The 18258-nt window shown below is 37.7% G+C and overlaps 1 protein-coding gene across 5 annotated transcripts in view; it reads left to right on the forward strand.

The window, feature by feature from the left end:
* Positions 1-18258, forward strand: part of Sox6 (SRY-box transcription factor 6) — a 379078-nt gene that overhangs the window by 178133 nt on the left and 182687 nt on the right. For all 5 annotated transcript variants that reach the window (XM_060366990.1, XM_060366988.1, XM_060366991.1 and 2 more), the window contains exons 5-6: positions 14793-14965; positions 17666-17734. In XM_060366990.1, the coding sequence (XP_060222973.1) occupies positions 14793-14965; positions 17666-17734 (242 nt within the window). The remainder of the gene's footprint in view (positions 1-14792; positions 14966-17665; positions 17735-18258) is intronic.

Here is an 18258-nt window from a genome sequence, read left to right on the forward strand (position 1 = left end):
AATTTATCTATTATTATAAAACATGTTACCATTTTTGTAGTATCTATGATACAAAATAGTGATTTTTGTTAGTAACACTAGAGCTTTCAAAGCACTTTCCAGCCTTTTCAGTGTTTGGATTATATTGTGTCATGTTGATTTTCATGAACAAATTAGCCAAGACACTGTCATCCTTCCTGTCTCATTGTATTGCAAACAATTTTTTTCTTTTTTTAATATAATTTTTATTACAATTTATTCATTTTGTATTCCAGCTGAAGCCCCCACCCTCATCCCCTCCTAATTCCTCCCTCCATCCCTCCTTCCCTCATCTCCTCCCAAGCCTCTTCCCCAATTCAGTGATAGGAGAGGTCCCCCTCCCCTTCCATCTGACTCTAGCCTATCAGGACTGTCTGCATTGTCTTCCTTTGTGGCCTGGTAAGGCTGCCCCACCCCTCCCAGGGGGAGGTGGTCAAAGAGCCAGTCACTGAGTTCATGCAAACAAAATTTTTACATAAGCTCATTTGATACTTGTTTAGGCAAGTTCACTTGCCAATAGATTGTTTTATATTTTATTAGTTCAGCAGGAAAATAGGGTAAAATGAGTCACCTCATACCCAAAATGGACTTACTGTCCATTTTTTTAATCTTGGAAGAGGTAGTGCCCTGATAGAAATCTATTATGATTTTGAATCTTAATGGTGAGATAAATGAATACATCACTTTACCTTACTGATGATCTCGCTTTTTATTTGTTGAAGCATAAAGAAAAACTCAGTTTGATTTTTTCCCAGGTGATCTAAGCTACAGTGGTTGTTCATCTGATATGTGGTAATGGCAGAGATGGGGCAAGTGGCGGTCAGCTTGGTCACCTGTGCTCTTATTTGCACTGAGAACTCAGATCAGCAGCTACACAGATGCTTACATTTAGCTCAGGAATAGGCTTACGTGTTAACACATGACCATATCCATGTCTGATATTTTGCTTACCTGTATTTTTGTTTTCTGCAAAGATAATTAAAACTTAGAAATGCTTTTGTTTGAATCCAAAGTTCACTTTATTGTCTAGAGTACATTTGGCCCCAAAGTCCTACAGTGTGAGTTTCTTGGGCCAGTGTCTGTCCTGTTTACCTCCTGCCACACAGAAAACACGACTGCTCATTTTCAGTTTCAGCCATTTTCTACACTTACCTGACTAATCCTTTGCTTAGAAAAAGATGTCAGAAAACCAAGTTTTCTCCAAATGTTAATAGTTACAGTTTCATTGAATTTGTTCTGGACGGAAAGGAAAAGAAACCTCAATGGCTCTGAGCCTATATTTAGTGACATAGCAAGTGATCCTGCCACTTGCTTCTTTGTTTTTCTGGTCTTCAAAGCTCATAATTAACACATGTTTTAGTAATTCAGAATTTTTCATTAAAAAGTTTGCCTCTTACACATCCTTTCTTACTCTGAGCTCCATATCATGAAGCAAACTATGTAAGGAGTAACTCCAGGATCATGTAAAGCCGTATCTACAAAGCTGCAGGCCTGCTGAGCCACTGTTTCGTTTTCAAAGTGTAGATTCCTTAGTATCCTGTTTGCTTGTTTGCACAAAGTCTTTAGACAATTTTGCCTGGTTTATAGACTTCAGTTTTTGTACTGACTACTCCTTATTCATATCTCTCAGAGGTCTTACGTTTGAGATATTAGAAGTGTCTTGACAGGTTAGAACTGATGAAGTATGAACTTGAAAATTTAATTAGGGCTCAGATGAGACTCAGTCATAAAGGATAGGTCATTTCCTTTCATTTCTTTTTTTCTACTCATAATGTAGGAGTTAGTTTTTGAGTTGGTAAGACATTGCATAAGTAATATTGCTCTTAATCTAGAGATTTAGTTATAGACTCTTTAGAATAATATTGGTATATGACTATTTTAATGCTGTTATTTGAATAAGGAGAGCTGAGGCATTAAAGCCACTAAATCTAACTTCTTTGACCTGTAAGTCCTATCCACACTTATATTTGGTGCCATTTTTCACTGGCTTATGAAAGTTTCTGCTTTACATTTGACTAGTCTCGATCTTTCTTTATGATGAGCTTTATTATTTCCTCACGGTGTATGGCTATGCGTTTAGAATCTTTAGGAGCAAATATAAATGCCACACATATGTATGTATTTATACTTTCTTCATGTACTTAACAAAAAACTTAAAGTTTATATTAATATAATGCTAAAAATATAGGCATTTTTGATACTATATTTTGCGTGAGCAATTTTCTGTTCCTTAGTTAATTATTGAGTAAAGATATAAATCTTTTTCTTCTAGAAGGGAGATATCTATATAGTCTGAAAATTCCCTTAATTAGGAATCACTTTTTATAAGAATTTATAGAATATTTTTGTTAATGTTAAATTAAGAAATTTTCTCTAAAATACATGACAATTCAGCAGTCATGGAACCAAAAGTATACAATCTGGTTCATTGGTAGGTTTAGTTTAAATATAAATCATATCAGTACCTATGTATTCACCTATATATTTACATAGTACATATTTATTATGAATTTCTACTTTTTTGAAATAAATAATTGAACGTACTTATATATAAAATTTCATCATCTATGTCAGGTATGCAAACTGCATAGGCTCATATCATAGGACTCTTCGGAGATTTGTTTATCAACTGTGGATCTTTTGTGTCTGTGATATTACTTAGAAATGGCACTGAGAATAAGTTAAGGCAGGAGTGCCCACATGTCCAGGTTTACACACCCATGTTATCGCTATAATGCTAATGGCATCTCCTTTCATGAAAGGAATAGCCTAGCATAGGTGGTATGTTGTCCAAATGACTTCACATGACAGAATTTCTTTCAACGGTTTTTGAAGGTCCACTCACCTATGTGCTGGACCTGTTGTAGGTGTTGAGAAGATAAAATTAAGAAAGTTATGAGAAAAACAAGGACCCAAGATGGTTTTATATATTACTGTTGCCAAAAATGAGATTAGGTAAATTGTCTTTGCCATGGAACATAAAAAATAAACATCAACTCTGCATGACAACCAAGTCCTTTTAGAATCCCAGCATATTATTGAGATAGAAAGAACTTGCCAACATTTTCAGCAGAACTTCACAGATATTCTGTGCCTGTGTCAGTGTGAGGGAAAATTGCATGGTCTTCAGAAAGTCAAAGAGCATTTGAGATTGTTTAAACTGGAAGCAAAGCTGCCAATACTCCATAATTAAAATGCTTCTCTATTAGTAGAGTTGGATTCTCAAATGCGTTTGTTAATAGCACATGAAAGCTTATTCAATGTGCTAGTTTTCTTCCTGTGTTCTGTATACTTCCATTAGCCAAGGAGATTTTGTTTAGCTGATTGGCTTTCTATAGTTGCTTAATAAAGTAATAAATATATTGATTTTAAAATGTTTGGAAATGCTGATATGGATAAGTGTCAAATCTAGTTAGCTCTAGATCACAATAAGGGTCATTCTTCCATTTTTTAAAAATTAAAAAATGATTAATTTACTCATATAAACTGCATTTTCTTTTAAAACATCCTTAAAAAGTTTTTGGTGATTTTAACTCTTCATTCAACTTTAACCTCATTGATAGCTCCCAACACTGACTTGAGCAATCAAGAATCAGAACCTGTACTCTAGCTGGAGGTTATTGGTACATAAGCCAATTTTATCAAAAGAAGTGATTTTATAAATCATTTATCCAATAATATAAATCCTTTAAAATATTTCTTTTAAATGCTTAGACTATGTAATTCATATAGTCCTCCAGTTAATTCTTTCTTCTAACATAACTTAGAGTTTTATATTCATAGAATTATTTGACAAAACATTTCAAACAGTTTGAAATTTAATTTCTAGATGTAACATTTTTCTGAGTAGTTTCAAATTAATTAGTGTATATTCAGTCCCCTCCATTTATGTTTATAGATCTTAATATAATTTTCCTAAGTATACTTTACCTATTCATACTGTCTTTACCAATAAAATATTTAAACATTTAATAACACAGAATTACTTCTTGAGGACTATGCATAAAGTCATTGATATATGATGTTATCTGTGCTTTTCTGTTTAAAAAAAAACACATTGATTTGCTGGAGAGAGACTTGGTGAATAGATCAACTGACTTAGAATCGTGACTCAACAAAATACAGTCCATATGATCACGGACGAGTCTTAACCGTTCTAATTCTCACTTTCCCAAGTTTATTGAACTACAGACAAAAATATGATTAACCCTAGCAGTAGGGATTGGTATCATCATAAGTACTCAAAAACGTTTATTAATCTAAATCCGAACTTCTTTAATATTTTTAACATCCTTAAATTACCTCTTTTTTTTTTCTCTAAATTCGTTTTGTTGCTATATATACAGTGGTGGAGATGGCCAGGTCCAGTAGGCTCATTTGGTTACAGTGCTCCCAAACTGGAAGAAAGTCTCATTTGGCACAAGGATTCCTGGGATTCAGAGCAATCCATTTGGGTTGCTAACTGCTGTGGCTGCTCACCTCCAACTGTTTTTGTGAATTCCTGATTTAGAGCTGGTTATTAAGGCATTTCAGCTTTACTAAGCCTAGAAGTACTAGTCAGCGTCACATCTTTATCCCCCCCCCCCCCAGAGATGCTGGTGACATTGTCGTTGCCACTGAGGAGCTGGCATCCAGGTGGGAAGTGTGCATGGCAGCTGATTACCTGTCCTCCCTTGATGACAGCCTTCCCCACTAAATTGTGTGGCACTATGATACATTCTTAGAGCGTCGGTATTCTATAAGCATCAACAGAGTAGGCGTTTTGTTTTGTTTTTTAACCTTGGGCTGGGAATCAAGAAGGTCTATCTGTGACTGTCCATGGCTACACTTGAGGTTTATGTATTCTCAAATGCCATCTTTAGAAAAGTTTACGGTCAAAATTCAACTTCTTTAAATAATCTTACTACCTTCCAGACTTTTGTCTCTTCAAAATATGATGAACATCACTGCTTACTTGTATATCTCTCCCACCACATTAGTTGTGTTGTTCTATTCTCTGTGAGTTTCAAACAGTTCCTCTATCTTGTTTCTGTATTGCACACACAAAAATTGCCTTTATGTTAAAACATTAGTTAAAATCTTATAGTTTTTATTGATAGGACAATTGTAAAACCAGAAATGTTTTAAAGTTAAAAATGAGTCTATGAAATTCTTTCCAAGCTCTCTTTGGAATCTACAATCACATAAAATGAACCATTTAGACTTCAAATTGAGCTTTCTTTCTAAATACTTCTGAGTGAATTTCTTATTATGATAATATAAAGAAATTATTGAATAATTTTTGAATAAACACACATTGACTTTTAATTTTTATAAGAAAAGGCTAAAGAATATTCTGGATATTTTCATTATATTGTAGTCCAGTGTGTTTGACACCATCCTTGATAGGAAACCCCTGGTCACTTCTAGATCCAGGTTTAGTTTTCTTTCTCTCTGTGTCTAACATTCATTACTTCCTTTATTCTGAATATTTTGAACTATGAACAGAAAACTACTAGAAAACCTTCAAAGGAGCATTCTTAACATAGTGTATGTCCATAAAACAAGGATGAGATAAATTTGGCAGTATTTGTTTTAAGTTAGAAGACAGGATCAGCCAAAGCTGAGAATAAAAAGAACATATTTGTCCATCTGTATTGAACTATGAAATAACAATGGAAAAAACCACAAAGTTTTGCTACTGTATGAGCCTTTACAAACTCATCATTTGAGTTTTCGGTGGGTGGGCGTGCACAAATGGCCTGTTACCTGGTTGGGTGCTCAGCCATGTAATTCTGGAAACTACCAACCACATATGGTTACATAAGAACCCAGATTTTCTCTTTAATGTTCATGCAATATGCAATAACTACACCATTGATATATGTGTATATATATATATATATATATATATATATATATGACTCAGGTAAACAAAACATAACCTAGTATAAGAATAAAAGCCCTCTACCAAGAACTGTTCAGAAGAATAAATGAGCTAACATATATAAAGCTCTGATCACAGGACAGTCCCTGTAGAATCTAAGTTGGATTTACTGAGTGATGCAGGGCTAGTTCAGGAGTTATCCTGACTTACATCAGGAAAATCACAAATACACCTGGATGGGCACAGTGTCCGTGTGTGTATACATTCGGTATGTGGCACTTAGGACTTTTAAAAGACTTTGTGATGTTTCCCCAGGTAACCTCCTGTTGGCCAGCCCTTGTCTCAGTCTACATATACACTGTATCCAGGGCAGTAACACACTTGACACTTGACACATGCAAATATTTGAGAATTTTTCAGACTTGCATGGGTGTTGTAAATATTCTATCTAGAATGTTAGAGAGTGTCAGAGAATGCCATGGTCTGCATCATCACTATGTCTAGGCTTGGAAGCAGGAGGCCATATGTTGTTTGTGAAGAGGAGGGTAGGCTTCAAAAATAAGCACATAGAGGGTCTTCCCTGCCAGCCAGGCTGCTCATCTCTTGAGGAACTCTAGAATTATCAACGTCGAGATTGTTTTTACTTCTATTCCCTGGCAAAGTTCAGTTTGCTTCTGAACTCTGCCTATTTGTTTTCCTAGTCCAACTTTTAAACTTATTTTGCAAATACAACCTTAAAGAGAAGCTATATATTATTTTTCCCTAAAAACATCAGTTACTGGGACCAAAGAGCTGGCTCAGCAGTTCAGAATACATACTGCTCTTGCACAGGATTCACATTTCGTTCTAGCACCCCTGTTAGGTAGCTCACAACTACTTGTAACTCTAGCCCCAGAGCCTCCAGGGGCCATTTGTACTCATGCACACATAAACACATATATACATAATTTTTAAAAATCTTTAAAAAGATAAAAAATATAAAAACATCAGTTGTCTATGTTTAACATTTACCTGGCATTAAAAATGCCCTGTGGGTCCCTCACAACATTGCTTCTTACTTCTCCATATTCTCTGATTATATTTTCAGCTTGAGCTGAGGGTTGGTAGCCTTGACTCTGGACATACGTGGATTGGAAATGAAAAGACTTGGATTCAGATCCAGTCAACTGCTTTGTAAGTTGGTGAGGTTACATAGGCTCTCAGTGATTTAGCTGTTCATCTGTGACATGAACATAACAATGCCATGTTTACAGTGTAGACTTCATAATATAACACATAAGTGACGTTTCAATAATACTGCCTTAATAAAGTCTGCCTGTCTTACTCTTCCTTTCCCATCCCGAAATATGATGGTCCAAAGAAGCCAAGTCTGTAGAAGTTGGTGATTGAAACAAAATGATTCATTGTTCTTCCCCATAAAGGAGCAGAGGCTCCCATGTTTCTGAAAGGCAAAGTTATTTTTATGTGTGGGTTGTGGAGACATAGCCATTACTGCCTGTAACACACACCTAGCAGCCTGTCTCCCACTGAAGAAGAGATGTGTCAGGATGCCTTCATTTCCGGACCCAAAAATGATTGGATAATAAAGCACAGTGGGCTGGTGCCCAGCTGTGAGGTTGGGAGCCCAGATGGCAGAGTTCCATGGATTGTTCTTGCTCTGTTAGGATCTGCAACATGAATAGACCTCAGTTGATCCAGGAAACACACTTTCTTTTACAGCCAGGAAGAAGGGAAGCGAAGGAGAGGTGAGTGTGCCTGGTATAGACAGGAGACTGGTCTTTATTTAGGGAAGACCTGGGTTGTCTTGTCTCTTGTTTAGTAAATTTGAAAGACATTTTCAGATAGATTTCTTTACATTTTGAAGGGGAAATTCTCATATCTTTAGTGGGAAAATGCCTCTGTCTCAGGCCATGAGGCCAGTTTCCTGTGTGATACTCCTGAAGTCATTTCGAAGAGCACAATTGCTGCATTTATTAAACTTTTTATTTACTGAGGAGTGGATGGGAGCATATGGGAGCCATGACAATAGCCGACTGAGGAGAAAACAAAGCAATTCCAGTGTTCTGCTGTTTTGAAAAAAGTCTTTCAGGATTTGGTCCTATTGGTTCAGCTGTTGTAACCAAAGCCTGTTAAAATAATAGAGGGCTTTGTGGTGTTTTTTTTTTTTTTTTTTTCCATTCTGAAATCTTTTATCTTTATGATGCACTGGGGCCCTTAGAGTAGAAAGCTTTTTAAATTGCTGTTGGATTCAGGACTCAATTATCTGCTGGTGCCCTGGGACAGGGGTCCTTTCTCAGGCAGTCACCACAAAGTAACTTTTATCAAGGAACCTTCTGGTGTGTTGCAGGTCTCCTCAGCTCACCCTGTTTATTTATTTATTTATTTATTTGTTGACTTTTTGATGCCCTATTTTGTGACATTTAAAAGAAGATTCCATCAAAAAAGGCCAGGGCTAAATGATGTCCTGGGCTTGTGAAGTAGCATTATCACAGTCCATCTGATGTGCGCAGGGCTGCAGTGGGAAAAGCAGCAGCTTGACCAGGCTATCTGAGGGCAGGAAAGGTCAAGTGTGGCTTTCTTTCATGATCGGCATTGTAGTTTTAGCTTTCTTCTCAAACAATGTCCATTTAAAGACAATTAGACCTGACCGGGGAATTGATTCATAAAAGCTCTTCTTTTCAACTTAATTTAAAATCTTTCTGGATTGTTGGCTGAGATCCTGGATTGACGTCACTTTGAAATTACTGTTAAGTGCTTTAATCTTTCTAGGACTGATGTGGAAAAGTCTGTTCTCATTGGAACCCCATGCGAGCATCTCTGCCCACCCTCTCCATCACACCATGCACAGTCATTTTTAGCTGTGGATTCTTGTAATTTCATTGTGATGTTCTATCTAGTCTGTTAAAGTAACTCACCCGTGGATCCAATGAAGCAGGCTGGTTAGGCTAGGCTGGTTGAAGCCCTTTGACATGCTTCAGATACTGTAGGTTGTGCTTGCTGTTGGCTTTATTTGGCTTGATAAATATTACTTTAACAACACAGCCCCTCATTTCATTAGAAATAAAAAACATACAAGGGAAATGCACAAAATTTAATTTAGCTGTTCTCTTCCCTCTCTCTCCTCCCACCCCTTTACCTTTCCCCCACTGTTTCTTCTTCCCTCCCCCTTGTCTTTAAATATCTCCTTGTCTTCTGCCCTGCTGCTTTGTACATTTCTTCACTTTCTACTTATAAACACTTAGTTCTCAGAACAGTAGTGCTCTGCTTTGAGGGAGCAAGTATTGAGGGGTAAGCTAAGAAAGACTCCTGTGCTCTAGAACTTACAGGCATGGGTCTATTTAAAAAGAAGTGAGGCAGTTCCACATGCAAAGTGCCCAGCCTTGCCCTGCCTGGCCCTGCCCTGGAACCCTTTAGCTTTCCCAGCCTTTTTCTAGTGGCACTAATTGTAATTATATTGAGTTTCATATGGGCAAAATTAACTGGCAGATTATGGTGCTAACTTTTATGAACTGATGTGGGGGGAAAAGACTTTAATCTTAAATATGACTTTTGATTTCTATTTTAAATGAAGAAAGAAATTATCTGATCCATGTAAATTCTTATATATTTTTGTGTTTTTTTTCTTTGGTGTTGAGCCTAAAGGGAGGTTTGTCAAAGTTAAAAAAGAAATTATCTATTTTAGTTAATTTTTCCAGGTTCTTCAGATTCTGACCAAAAAAGGCTAGAGGGCTGATTCTGAAACAGTTATAATAAAAGATGGTATTTGAAAACTTTTGATGAGGGAAATTGCCACCATATTTACATTTTGAAAAGTGTTTCCTTATTTACACACTATTGACTTCCTATTGAGACTCAAAATTTTAACTACAACTGGTAAAGAATTCAATGGATCAAATTCAGTAAATCTGAAGTCACTGGAATAAAGGCCCCTCAGAAAAAAAACGTGTCAATTTTAAAGGTCTTTCCTAACTGAAGACCATTTTGTGACAGAGCCAAAGGTTAATAAAATCAGTAGTGAATGTAGCAGTTTTGCAGATAAGCTATTCACAGCAAGTGTAGTTACTTGAATAAAAAGCTAATTCAGTCCTAAAACGCCACATGCAGTAGCAGTGAATAGCCGCTTTTAGGTGCTTTCCAGAGGAGGGTAAAACGCAGAATCGCAGCTCTCCTCTCCCCGCGTCCCCGGCTGCCTGTAAATTGCTGTGAATGGGGCTGTGGGCTGACAGGCTCTATTAAGACAAACTGCCTTTCTCATCGGAGAGATAAAATAAATCAGGTGTTTAGTCAAATTAAAATACTTCAGCTGGAGCAGGCCCTGGGGAGCCCTGATCCACCTTACTAATCCGAGAGAAACTCAAGACAGATGTGGTTTGGGGATAAAGATGACCCCATGGAAGAAAAAGGAAAGAAAGGAAAAAGAAGGGAAGAAAAAAACTCCCAGCAGCTCACAGCTTCATCTCTGCAGTTGGAGAATAGATACAGTTTATGGTGGAGTGTCAGGCGCACCCTGTGTGACATACAATAAAAGCAGGCGCACTGACTTGGAGAAAAGCTGTGTACAGAAGCTCTTTTGCTGGCTCCCTTTTTGTAGTTTATGAAACCACCTTTGGTTTTGTGTGGGAGGCAGAAGATGCTATTTTCTGGCAATGGGTCTGAGAGAGTCATTTTAAGATAGTCTAAAGATATGAAACAGATGATGTTAGGCAAACTAATGACCTCTGCTGGCCCACTGAGATGGGGTGCATCCTCAGGCTCTGATCTTTCCTATTTTAGTATTTATTTATTTATTTATTTATTTATTTATTTATTTAATCTAAGTTGATGTTGTCAAATCTCAAAATATAATTTAGGGTAAGATTTTCCCCACACATTCTTAGGTTAATTGAAGAGGCATCTTATCATCTTTTGCCTTCCTTAACATAGCCAGACTATATTTCAGAGTCCTGTGTGGACCTTTGGCTGCCTCTTCTTTCAGCCACTTTGGGCATTGTGACTTCTCTGTAATGGTGAAATCTCAAGTCAACTAAATGTGTTTGGAAATGAAATAACTTGTGTTTTCAGTTTGTTTTGATCACTATCATTCATACTTGATACTATTTTTTATTACAGCAGTGTAGGTAAACATTTCATCAATTAAAACAGAAAAATCTATTAGTATATGTACAAATACTGATCTTTAAATTAATTGTGCCAAACTTATACAATGTGCATGGAACAGAAAGATTACCCCCCTAACCTATGCATTCAGAGAACATAAGCTGTTATGTTATTTGAATGTATTACTCTCTGACCAGAACTCAAGAGTTCTGATGGCTATACATAGGATTTCTCATTTTAAATGAATTTTAGATTTGCTGTGCTGCTGCATTTCACCCAGTGCCATTATTGTGACTCATAGCTATACAAACACCTATCTCTCTATTATCTGTCATCTAGCTATCACCTATTACCCATTGTTTATATCTCTCCAGCTATCATTTATCATCAAGCTACATATATCACCTACTATCTATGTCTATTTAGCTATGTATCATTAATTACCATCTGCCACATTTATATCTATCAATTACCTATCAATTATCTATCATCTATCTATAATCTATCTTTTCTATCATTTACATCAAGCATCTATAAATTATCTATCAACTGATCTCTTGATAAATTTTACTAAAGTTTTAAAGAAAAAATATTGACAGTATTATATGAGTACCCAAATCCTTAACATATAAACACTGCATTGTTTTACTCTCCTTAAACACATTGCTAAGTCCAGTGGGAGAGTTTTTAGATCATACTTAATGCTTACAATCAAAGAGTTTCACTGTCTTCATACTCTGTAAAGTGAGTCATCTAACTGGTGTTATTCTCTAAACTCAGGTCTACATAATGAAGTCACCTAAATATTTATAGACAGCACTGTTGGCTCCACCTTGAAAAGGAAGCTGTCATTTACATACTGCCCTCAGCTTTTCTGTTTACCAAGCAGAAGAGAAAGAGAAATAAATGAAGAATTGTTGAAAAGGCTTTAAAAATGGAGAAGGGAAAAATTTGTCTTCACTGAAAAACATAAAGATCAATCCAACTTATGTGCCTTTGGTCCTTACCCAAAGCACTCTGAGGGTGCTTTATTAACTAACAACACTGGCAGGGCCGCTGTCCCGGATTTCAGAAAGCCTTTAACTCACCTCATATAGCCAAGTGTAAAAGAAAATTACAGTGAATCAAGAATAGGACACAAACATAGGCAATAGAATGTGCACACTCTCCACTGGATTTCAGAACTTTCCAGCCTGCTCTCCACATAACAGCCACAGTGCTGCCCTTGTGTAAACAATCCTACAATGCTGTGTTATTCTTAGAAAGGAAGGAAAACTCACCAAATATGGTCTACATGGGCCGAATGGGGTGACATTTTCCTCCTCCTTTAGCCTCGTCTGGTACCCTTCTTTCTTTTATTTTCCTTGTTCATATTTAATCACCTTTATTTAATCTCTGAAAGACACCAAAGCCCATATCCCCCCAGCATGCAAACGCAGAACAAAACCTGTATTGGTTTTTTTCCTTCTTGAAAGCTCTTGACCACCCACTACTCACAACCTTTCCCTTAGCTGTAGTTCCCTTGCGATGGTAATGTTTCATATTTTCTGGAAAGTTCTTTGATCAAAAGGTATTTACTCTCTTTACCTACTCAACTCATGTTCTTCTCGTTAGATTGTTGCTTTTCTAGGTGTTCTTCCTTGAACTTGGGTCCAAACTTGAGTCAACCCCCCCTAAAAATGCTTGATTTGCTTGCAATTTGTCAATAGTACTTTACATTCATATAGTGATTATTTGATATAGTACCTGGCACATTGCTCCCATCCAAAAAATATTTACTGAATTTAAAAATAAATAAATAAGTAAATAAATAAACAAACAAATAAATAAATGAGTTCCTTAGTTTTCTTGTATCTTCTCATTCCTGCATATCTTAATGAAACTATACTTGGAGCTTTTTGTGGTTTTAAAAATACTTTTTGATCTCCTTTGGCAACCTACATTTATATTTTTATTATTTAATATTTCTGGGTAAAGAAGTTCTTTTTCAACCTAACCTAAAATTCTACTGGTGAAATAAAATCGATTTTTCTTCTTTAATGATTTCCAAGAGCTATTCTTAATTTGCTGTGTACTTCCATAATCAGGATATCTACTTTCTTGTACCTAACTCTTGTCTTTTAATTTTGATTATAGATGCTTTTTCCGATCAGTCATTTTTTTCAAGGACACAGTTTTTGTTTGTTTGTTTTTAATCTGAGTTGGTATTAAAATCCAAAGGTATTCCTACCTGGGTTGCTTTTCTGCCAGCATCTTTCTCTGAAGAAATCTTATGCCAGCAAGGGTTAGCCAGCATCCTCTGAAGACACCTTCTTCTTTTTTTTTTTTTCCTTGAGACCGCTTAGAAAGTAGGGACATACACAATTAAGGTAGTTTTAGCTTGTTGGGTTGTCCCCGTGCTTTCTTAGCAGGCATGGGGAGCAGGGAGGGCTTCATAGGGCTTAAAGTCTCCCTTCCGCGTTCACAAAAATCTGTACTCTTCATCCCTTTTGACAGCTGCTGGCATCTTCCTGAAAAGCTTTCAAAGCATAGGTTTCTTCTTTATAATGAAACCAGTGAAGCTCCAGTACAGTGACCAGACTCCTTATCTTATGCTGCAGTAAAATGCTCTAATTTAGATTCACAAAAGAATTCTGTTCGCTTTACTTAAGAGACTGTGCAATTTGCCCATAAAAGACTGTGCAGTGCCATTAGCGCATACCGTAAGTGCTCAGCATCTTTGCGTTCATTAAACGGCACATCCTTATGCATAACCTTTGCAGCCTCTGAGCCTGTTTCTCACTTTGAAGAGTGACAAATGGCAAAGGGGGTGAGGGAGCCCTCAAGCAACATTGTTGCCTTTGAGGACAAACGTGGAATCCTTAGCTTGATCCCTAGGAACAAACCAAACCAAAACAACAACAGCAGCCCTCAGTACTTTTTTATTGTATGGCAGTTTTTATTCTCTTGGGAGAACATGTTCCATGGCCAAGAGACTGACCTCTTACCTCTGAACTTCAGACATACCTTTGACAATAGAAAGCCTGTGAGAACAATGACTAGGCAATTCCTGAGAGAGTGTTTAGTAAGCACCTACCATACCCTTGCTGATGATAGTGTCACTTGTGGAGAGGATAGTTACAGAATATTAAAATATTTAAAGCTTCTGATCTTTGGTCAGAACTATAGAACCGTGGCTTCTTTCATTAAAAGTTTCTTATCATATATCAGCTATGCATAATAGTATGTTTGTTACAACACTTTCAGTATATAGTGTGTTTTCATGATACTCATCTCTCCTTACACTCTGCTGTTCCCCTCCCACTCTTGTTGATCTCCTTCCTCTTCTCAACAACCTCCACCCCCATGTGCTTTCCTGTCTTTGTTTGTTTTGATTCTTTAGTCTGTGGGAACTCAATGAATTTAATGAGGGTTACTTATAAGGATACTTGGGAAGGGGTAACTTACAGCAACTGGGACTCCTTGCCTGTAGCTAACCACTGAAGTAAATATTTCTCCCTCCTACAGCCACCATTCAGTACCTCAGTTTTCTTGGTTTGCTCAAAAGATAGGTGTGTCATGAAAAGGAGTAGATGGGTAGGTTGTTCTGCTTTGGTTTTTGTTTAGAGGAGGTAGGAGATTCTAGGTGACAATACAGTTCTGGACATGGTGAGCCCTAAGCACATCACAGCACACATGCAATCACAGTGGCTAATAGTCACCATCCCAGACCCTTCTCTAAGCTGTTCTTCTAAACTCTGCACTTCTTTCTCTGATTCCTGCAGACAGTCCTCAAGCTGGTGAGATTTTTTTTTTCTCATTTCCATTTTAGGTACACCTGAGAGTCTAGCAGAGAAAGAACGGCAACTCTCCACCATGATTACCCAGCTGATCAGCTTGCGGGAGCAGCTCCTGGCAGCACATGATGAACAGAAAAAGCTGGCAGCCTCACAGATCGAGAAACAGCGGCAGCAAATGGACCTTGCTCGCCAACAACAAGAACAGGTGAGCATTGCAAAAGGAGCCAGAGAACTGGAGATGTGGGGGGTAAGTGCCAAGCTCTGCAAGCAATCACACTGATTGGTCTATTTGTTGTAGGCTTTCTTCAGAAAATAAGATCATGAAAATTCGAAAAAGAAGAAAGAAAGAAAAAGACAGAAAGAGAAGGGAGGAAGGAGGGAGACTTCTAGTAATTCAGTCTTTAAGAGGGCGAAGAAATGCACCCTAGCCAGCAGGGCTGGACCTGATGGCAGCTTGACTTTTGGAAGGTGTGAATTACTTGGGTATAGCCCTCTACAGAGGCACCCAGCTCATCCTAGTGGTAACTGTGGTTTCTCTCCAGGCCTTACTTTCTAGAAAAGAAGGGATTCTTCTAGAAAAACTTAGGGACTTTTCAGCTTAGTGATTTTTCTTTCCTCTAGCTTTTAAAGTGCTCACCCCTCTTCCCTCAGTAGCCATGCCTGGCTTATGCTTGCTTTCCAAGGTAATGATTAATATTCCATTCCTCATCCATATGAAAGTTGTGTTGGTTTGGGTGGTTTTATTCTCTCTCTATAGTGCACTGAAAGCAAATTAGCACATGACTCTTCAAAGAGCTGGTCTTGACTGAATCAGAAACGAGAATAAAAAAAAATCAGTTTAAATGTATGCTTTTTCAAAAATGAACCACTTTTTACAAATGATTTTCTTGTCTCCTAGAGTGCATTAATATAACAATGAATCTATAGCATAGTTTCTCGTGCCCTAGATCAGACAGACCCAAATTAATGTGCAGTTTTTAGAAATTTGACATTATTACTGGAATTATCTTTTCAGTTAAATGTATTTTACAGGGATATATAGAGCAGTATATGCTCTGTTGATTTTAATGAGTTGTGACGTCTGGTATTTTATATGCTTGAGTATTTGCCCACATGTAGGAATATGGACTCAGCCCCTAATGGAAAATAACATAAAGGAACACTGTAAAAAATCAGAAGTTAGAATGTCATTTAGCCATCCAGAGATGACACAGTAATTAACTATTGACACTTGTGAATAAGCTAGCACAAATTAATCTTGACACATTTGCAGACGAGTGATATCTTACAGTGAACACTTTGTAATTATATTTCAAAATGAAAATTAAATGACACTTAAAACTAGGTTGTCATGCTCAATGAAGCGAGCATGTAGCTCAACCGATTGGCAAATAAAATTCAGAGTCTGAGCCACATGGTGCTTCTGCACCATACTTCACTGTGTCAAGCCCATGTGTGTAGAGTGGATGATGGTAATTGCGCTGTGGTGTTTCGATGCATTTCTAGGCAGCACTTTATCATTCACGAGGAACCATCAATATTAGATGCCTAGTGGTGTTTCACCAGTTTGCTAAGAGAAGATAAATATTCAGAGGCCCCAGCATCCATACTTAGAGCTGCAAAGTGAGTGCTCTGTTTCTGATTTGAGTGGCAACAAGCCAGAGCAGGCCATCCTAACCTGATTAAATCCTGATTCTGTGTGGACTGTAGACTCTGAGAAAGAATAATCCCAGTTACCAGTTGTCAACAGAAAACATGGAGCAGCATCAGAAGTCTCCCATTGTGTTGTCATTGTATGCTGGATGGCATGATTGGGCATTTCCCATAGTCTAGGTAAGGGAGGGTAATAGGAAGACTTAAAATGAATACAGGTAGAGAGTAGAGTTATCTGAACTCTAATCACTCTCAGCACAGATCATTCTAGAATCCTGGCTTATGGAAATAAATACAAGGAAGAACTCTTGACCACGAAGCACTATGAAACCAGGTCCTTCTGGGAGCTCTTCACCTCCCCATGCCCTCCTGTTTTGCAATGCACACTCTGAAAGAAACCTCTTTATAACCTAAGGCTGTGAGGTGGGCAATGAGCAGGCAAGGAGAGTAGCTGAATGCTGACTCCTATTTAATTAGGCAACAAACTCACCATCTTAAAGTTTTTTGTCCTCCTAAGGCCAGACTTGGTCTTCAGTAGGGTTTATAGTTTACGGTTAGTGTTTCTTTTTATAGACTAGATAACCTCCTGAAAGTTGAGTTTGATTGCTGTGCAAAGAAAGGGAATATAACACTTGTATGCACCTCCTGTACTAAAAACAAGTTCATCACCCTAAAGGGTAAATTTAAATTACATCATAGTCTGCCTTAAAAATGCTTTGTAGAGCACAGAGCATCATCCAAAAAGCTAAAAGATTTTTTCACTGTTTACCATGTTTTATGTCCTTTTGATAATGTTTATAAGTCTGCCATGGCTAAATGACAGAAATAGACCTGTGGCACATTAGGAAGCCTTTCGCTTTCAGATTTTTATTATTATTATTATTATTATTATTATTATTATTATTTTATAGCTAGACTATCCTCTTTAGACAAATATGGCCAGGGTTTTCCTGTTTTTTTTCTGTGAGGGTCTAGATTCCAAAGTCTGTGGTTTCCAGCCAGTCACTGCAGAATGAGGAGCTCACTCCCAGCTAGAGCACACGGCTGTCATTTGCACCTCTGGATAAAGCAGAGACAACCCACTGGCTCAGATTCTTCTCAGGTCCTCTCTGGTCCCACTGCCTCCTTCCAAAGGGAGAGTGTTTCGCACTGAAGTGCAGTAAAGCACTCAGGCAGTAGCAGGAGGGACACAGAGGTAATGGCAAAGGTGCAAGCGTTTCATTTTAACCTAATGGAACTTTATTTCTGATAGATCGCAAGACAACAGCAGCAACTTCTACAGCAGCAGCACAAGATTAATCTCCTGCAGCAACAGATCCAGGTCAGTGTGTTTTATTACCCTCATCTGAGTATCCGTAGATGCGCTCTTCCTTCAAAATTGAATTTAAGGTGTTGTAAATGCTTGTCTTATCAACAGTGCCAACATGGCTGTTATTCAAGGACGATGCTGTACACAGTTGTTGTCCAAGGAGACAGCCAGGTGGTGGTCACGGCAACCTTCTATGGTGTGATGTGTGAGCAGAGTACACCTACCCGCATTCCTCAGCCCTGCCTTCTTCCATTTGTCCTAATGCACCAAGCTCCAACCTCTTTGTTTCCAAGGCAGCATACAGATGTTGTTTTTATTGCTAAGAGCCACTTTCTGCTTTATGTTTTACTATGTAATAGCGCCAGAGAAAGATTGCTTTTATTTACTTGTGAGGACCAGTTGGGTCAATTCTGAGAAGAATCTGGGAAAAGCCTGTTAATAATTAATTTATTTCTCTGCAAGTACTAACCACACTGTGTTGGATACAAAGGAGAGCAGAGCTCTGGCCTGTCTTCAAGGAGCTTACGATCTAGACA

Source organism: Meriones unguiculatus, chromosome 14 (assembly GCF_030254825.1).
Source record: "Meriones unguiculatus strain TT.TT164.6M chromosome 14, Bangor_MerUng_6.1, whole genome shotgun sequence".
Lineage (NCBI taxonomy): Eukaryota > Metazoa > Chordata > Mammalia > Rodentia > Muridae > Meriones > Meriones unguiculatus.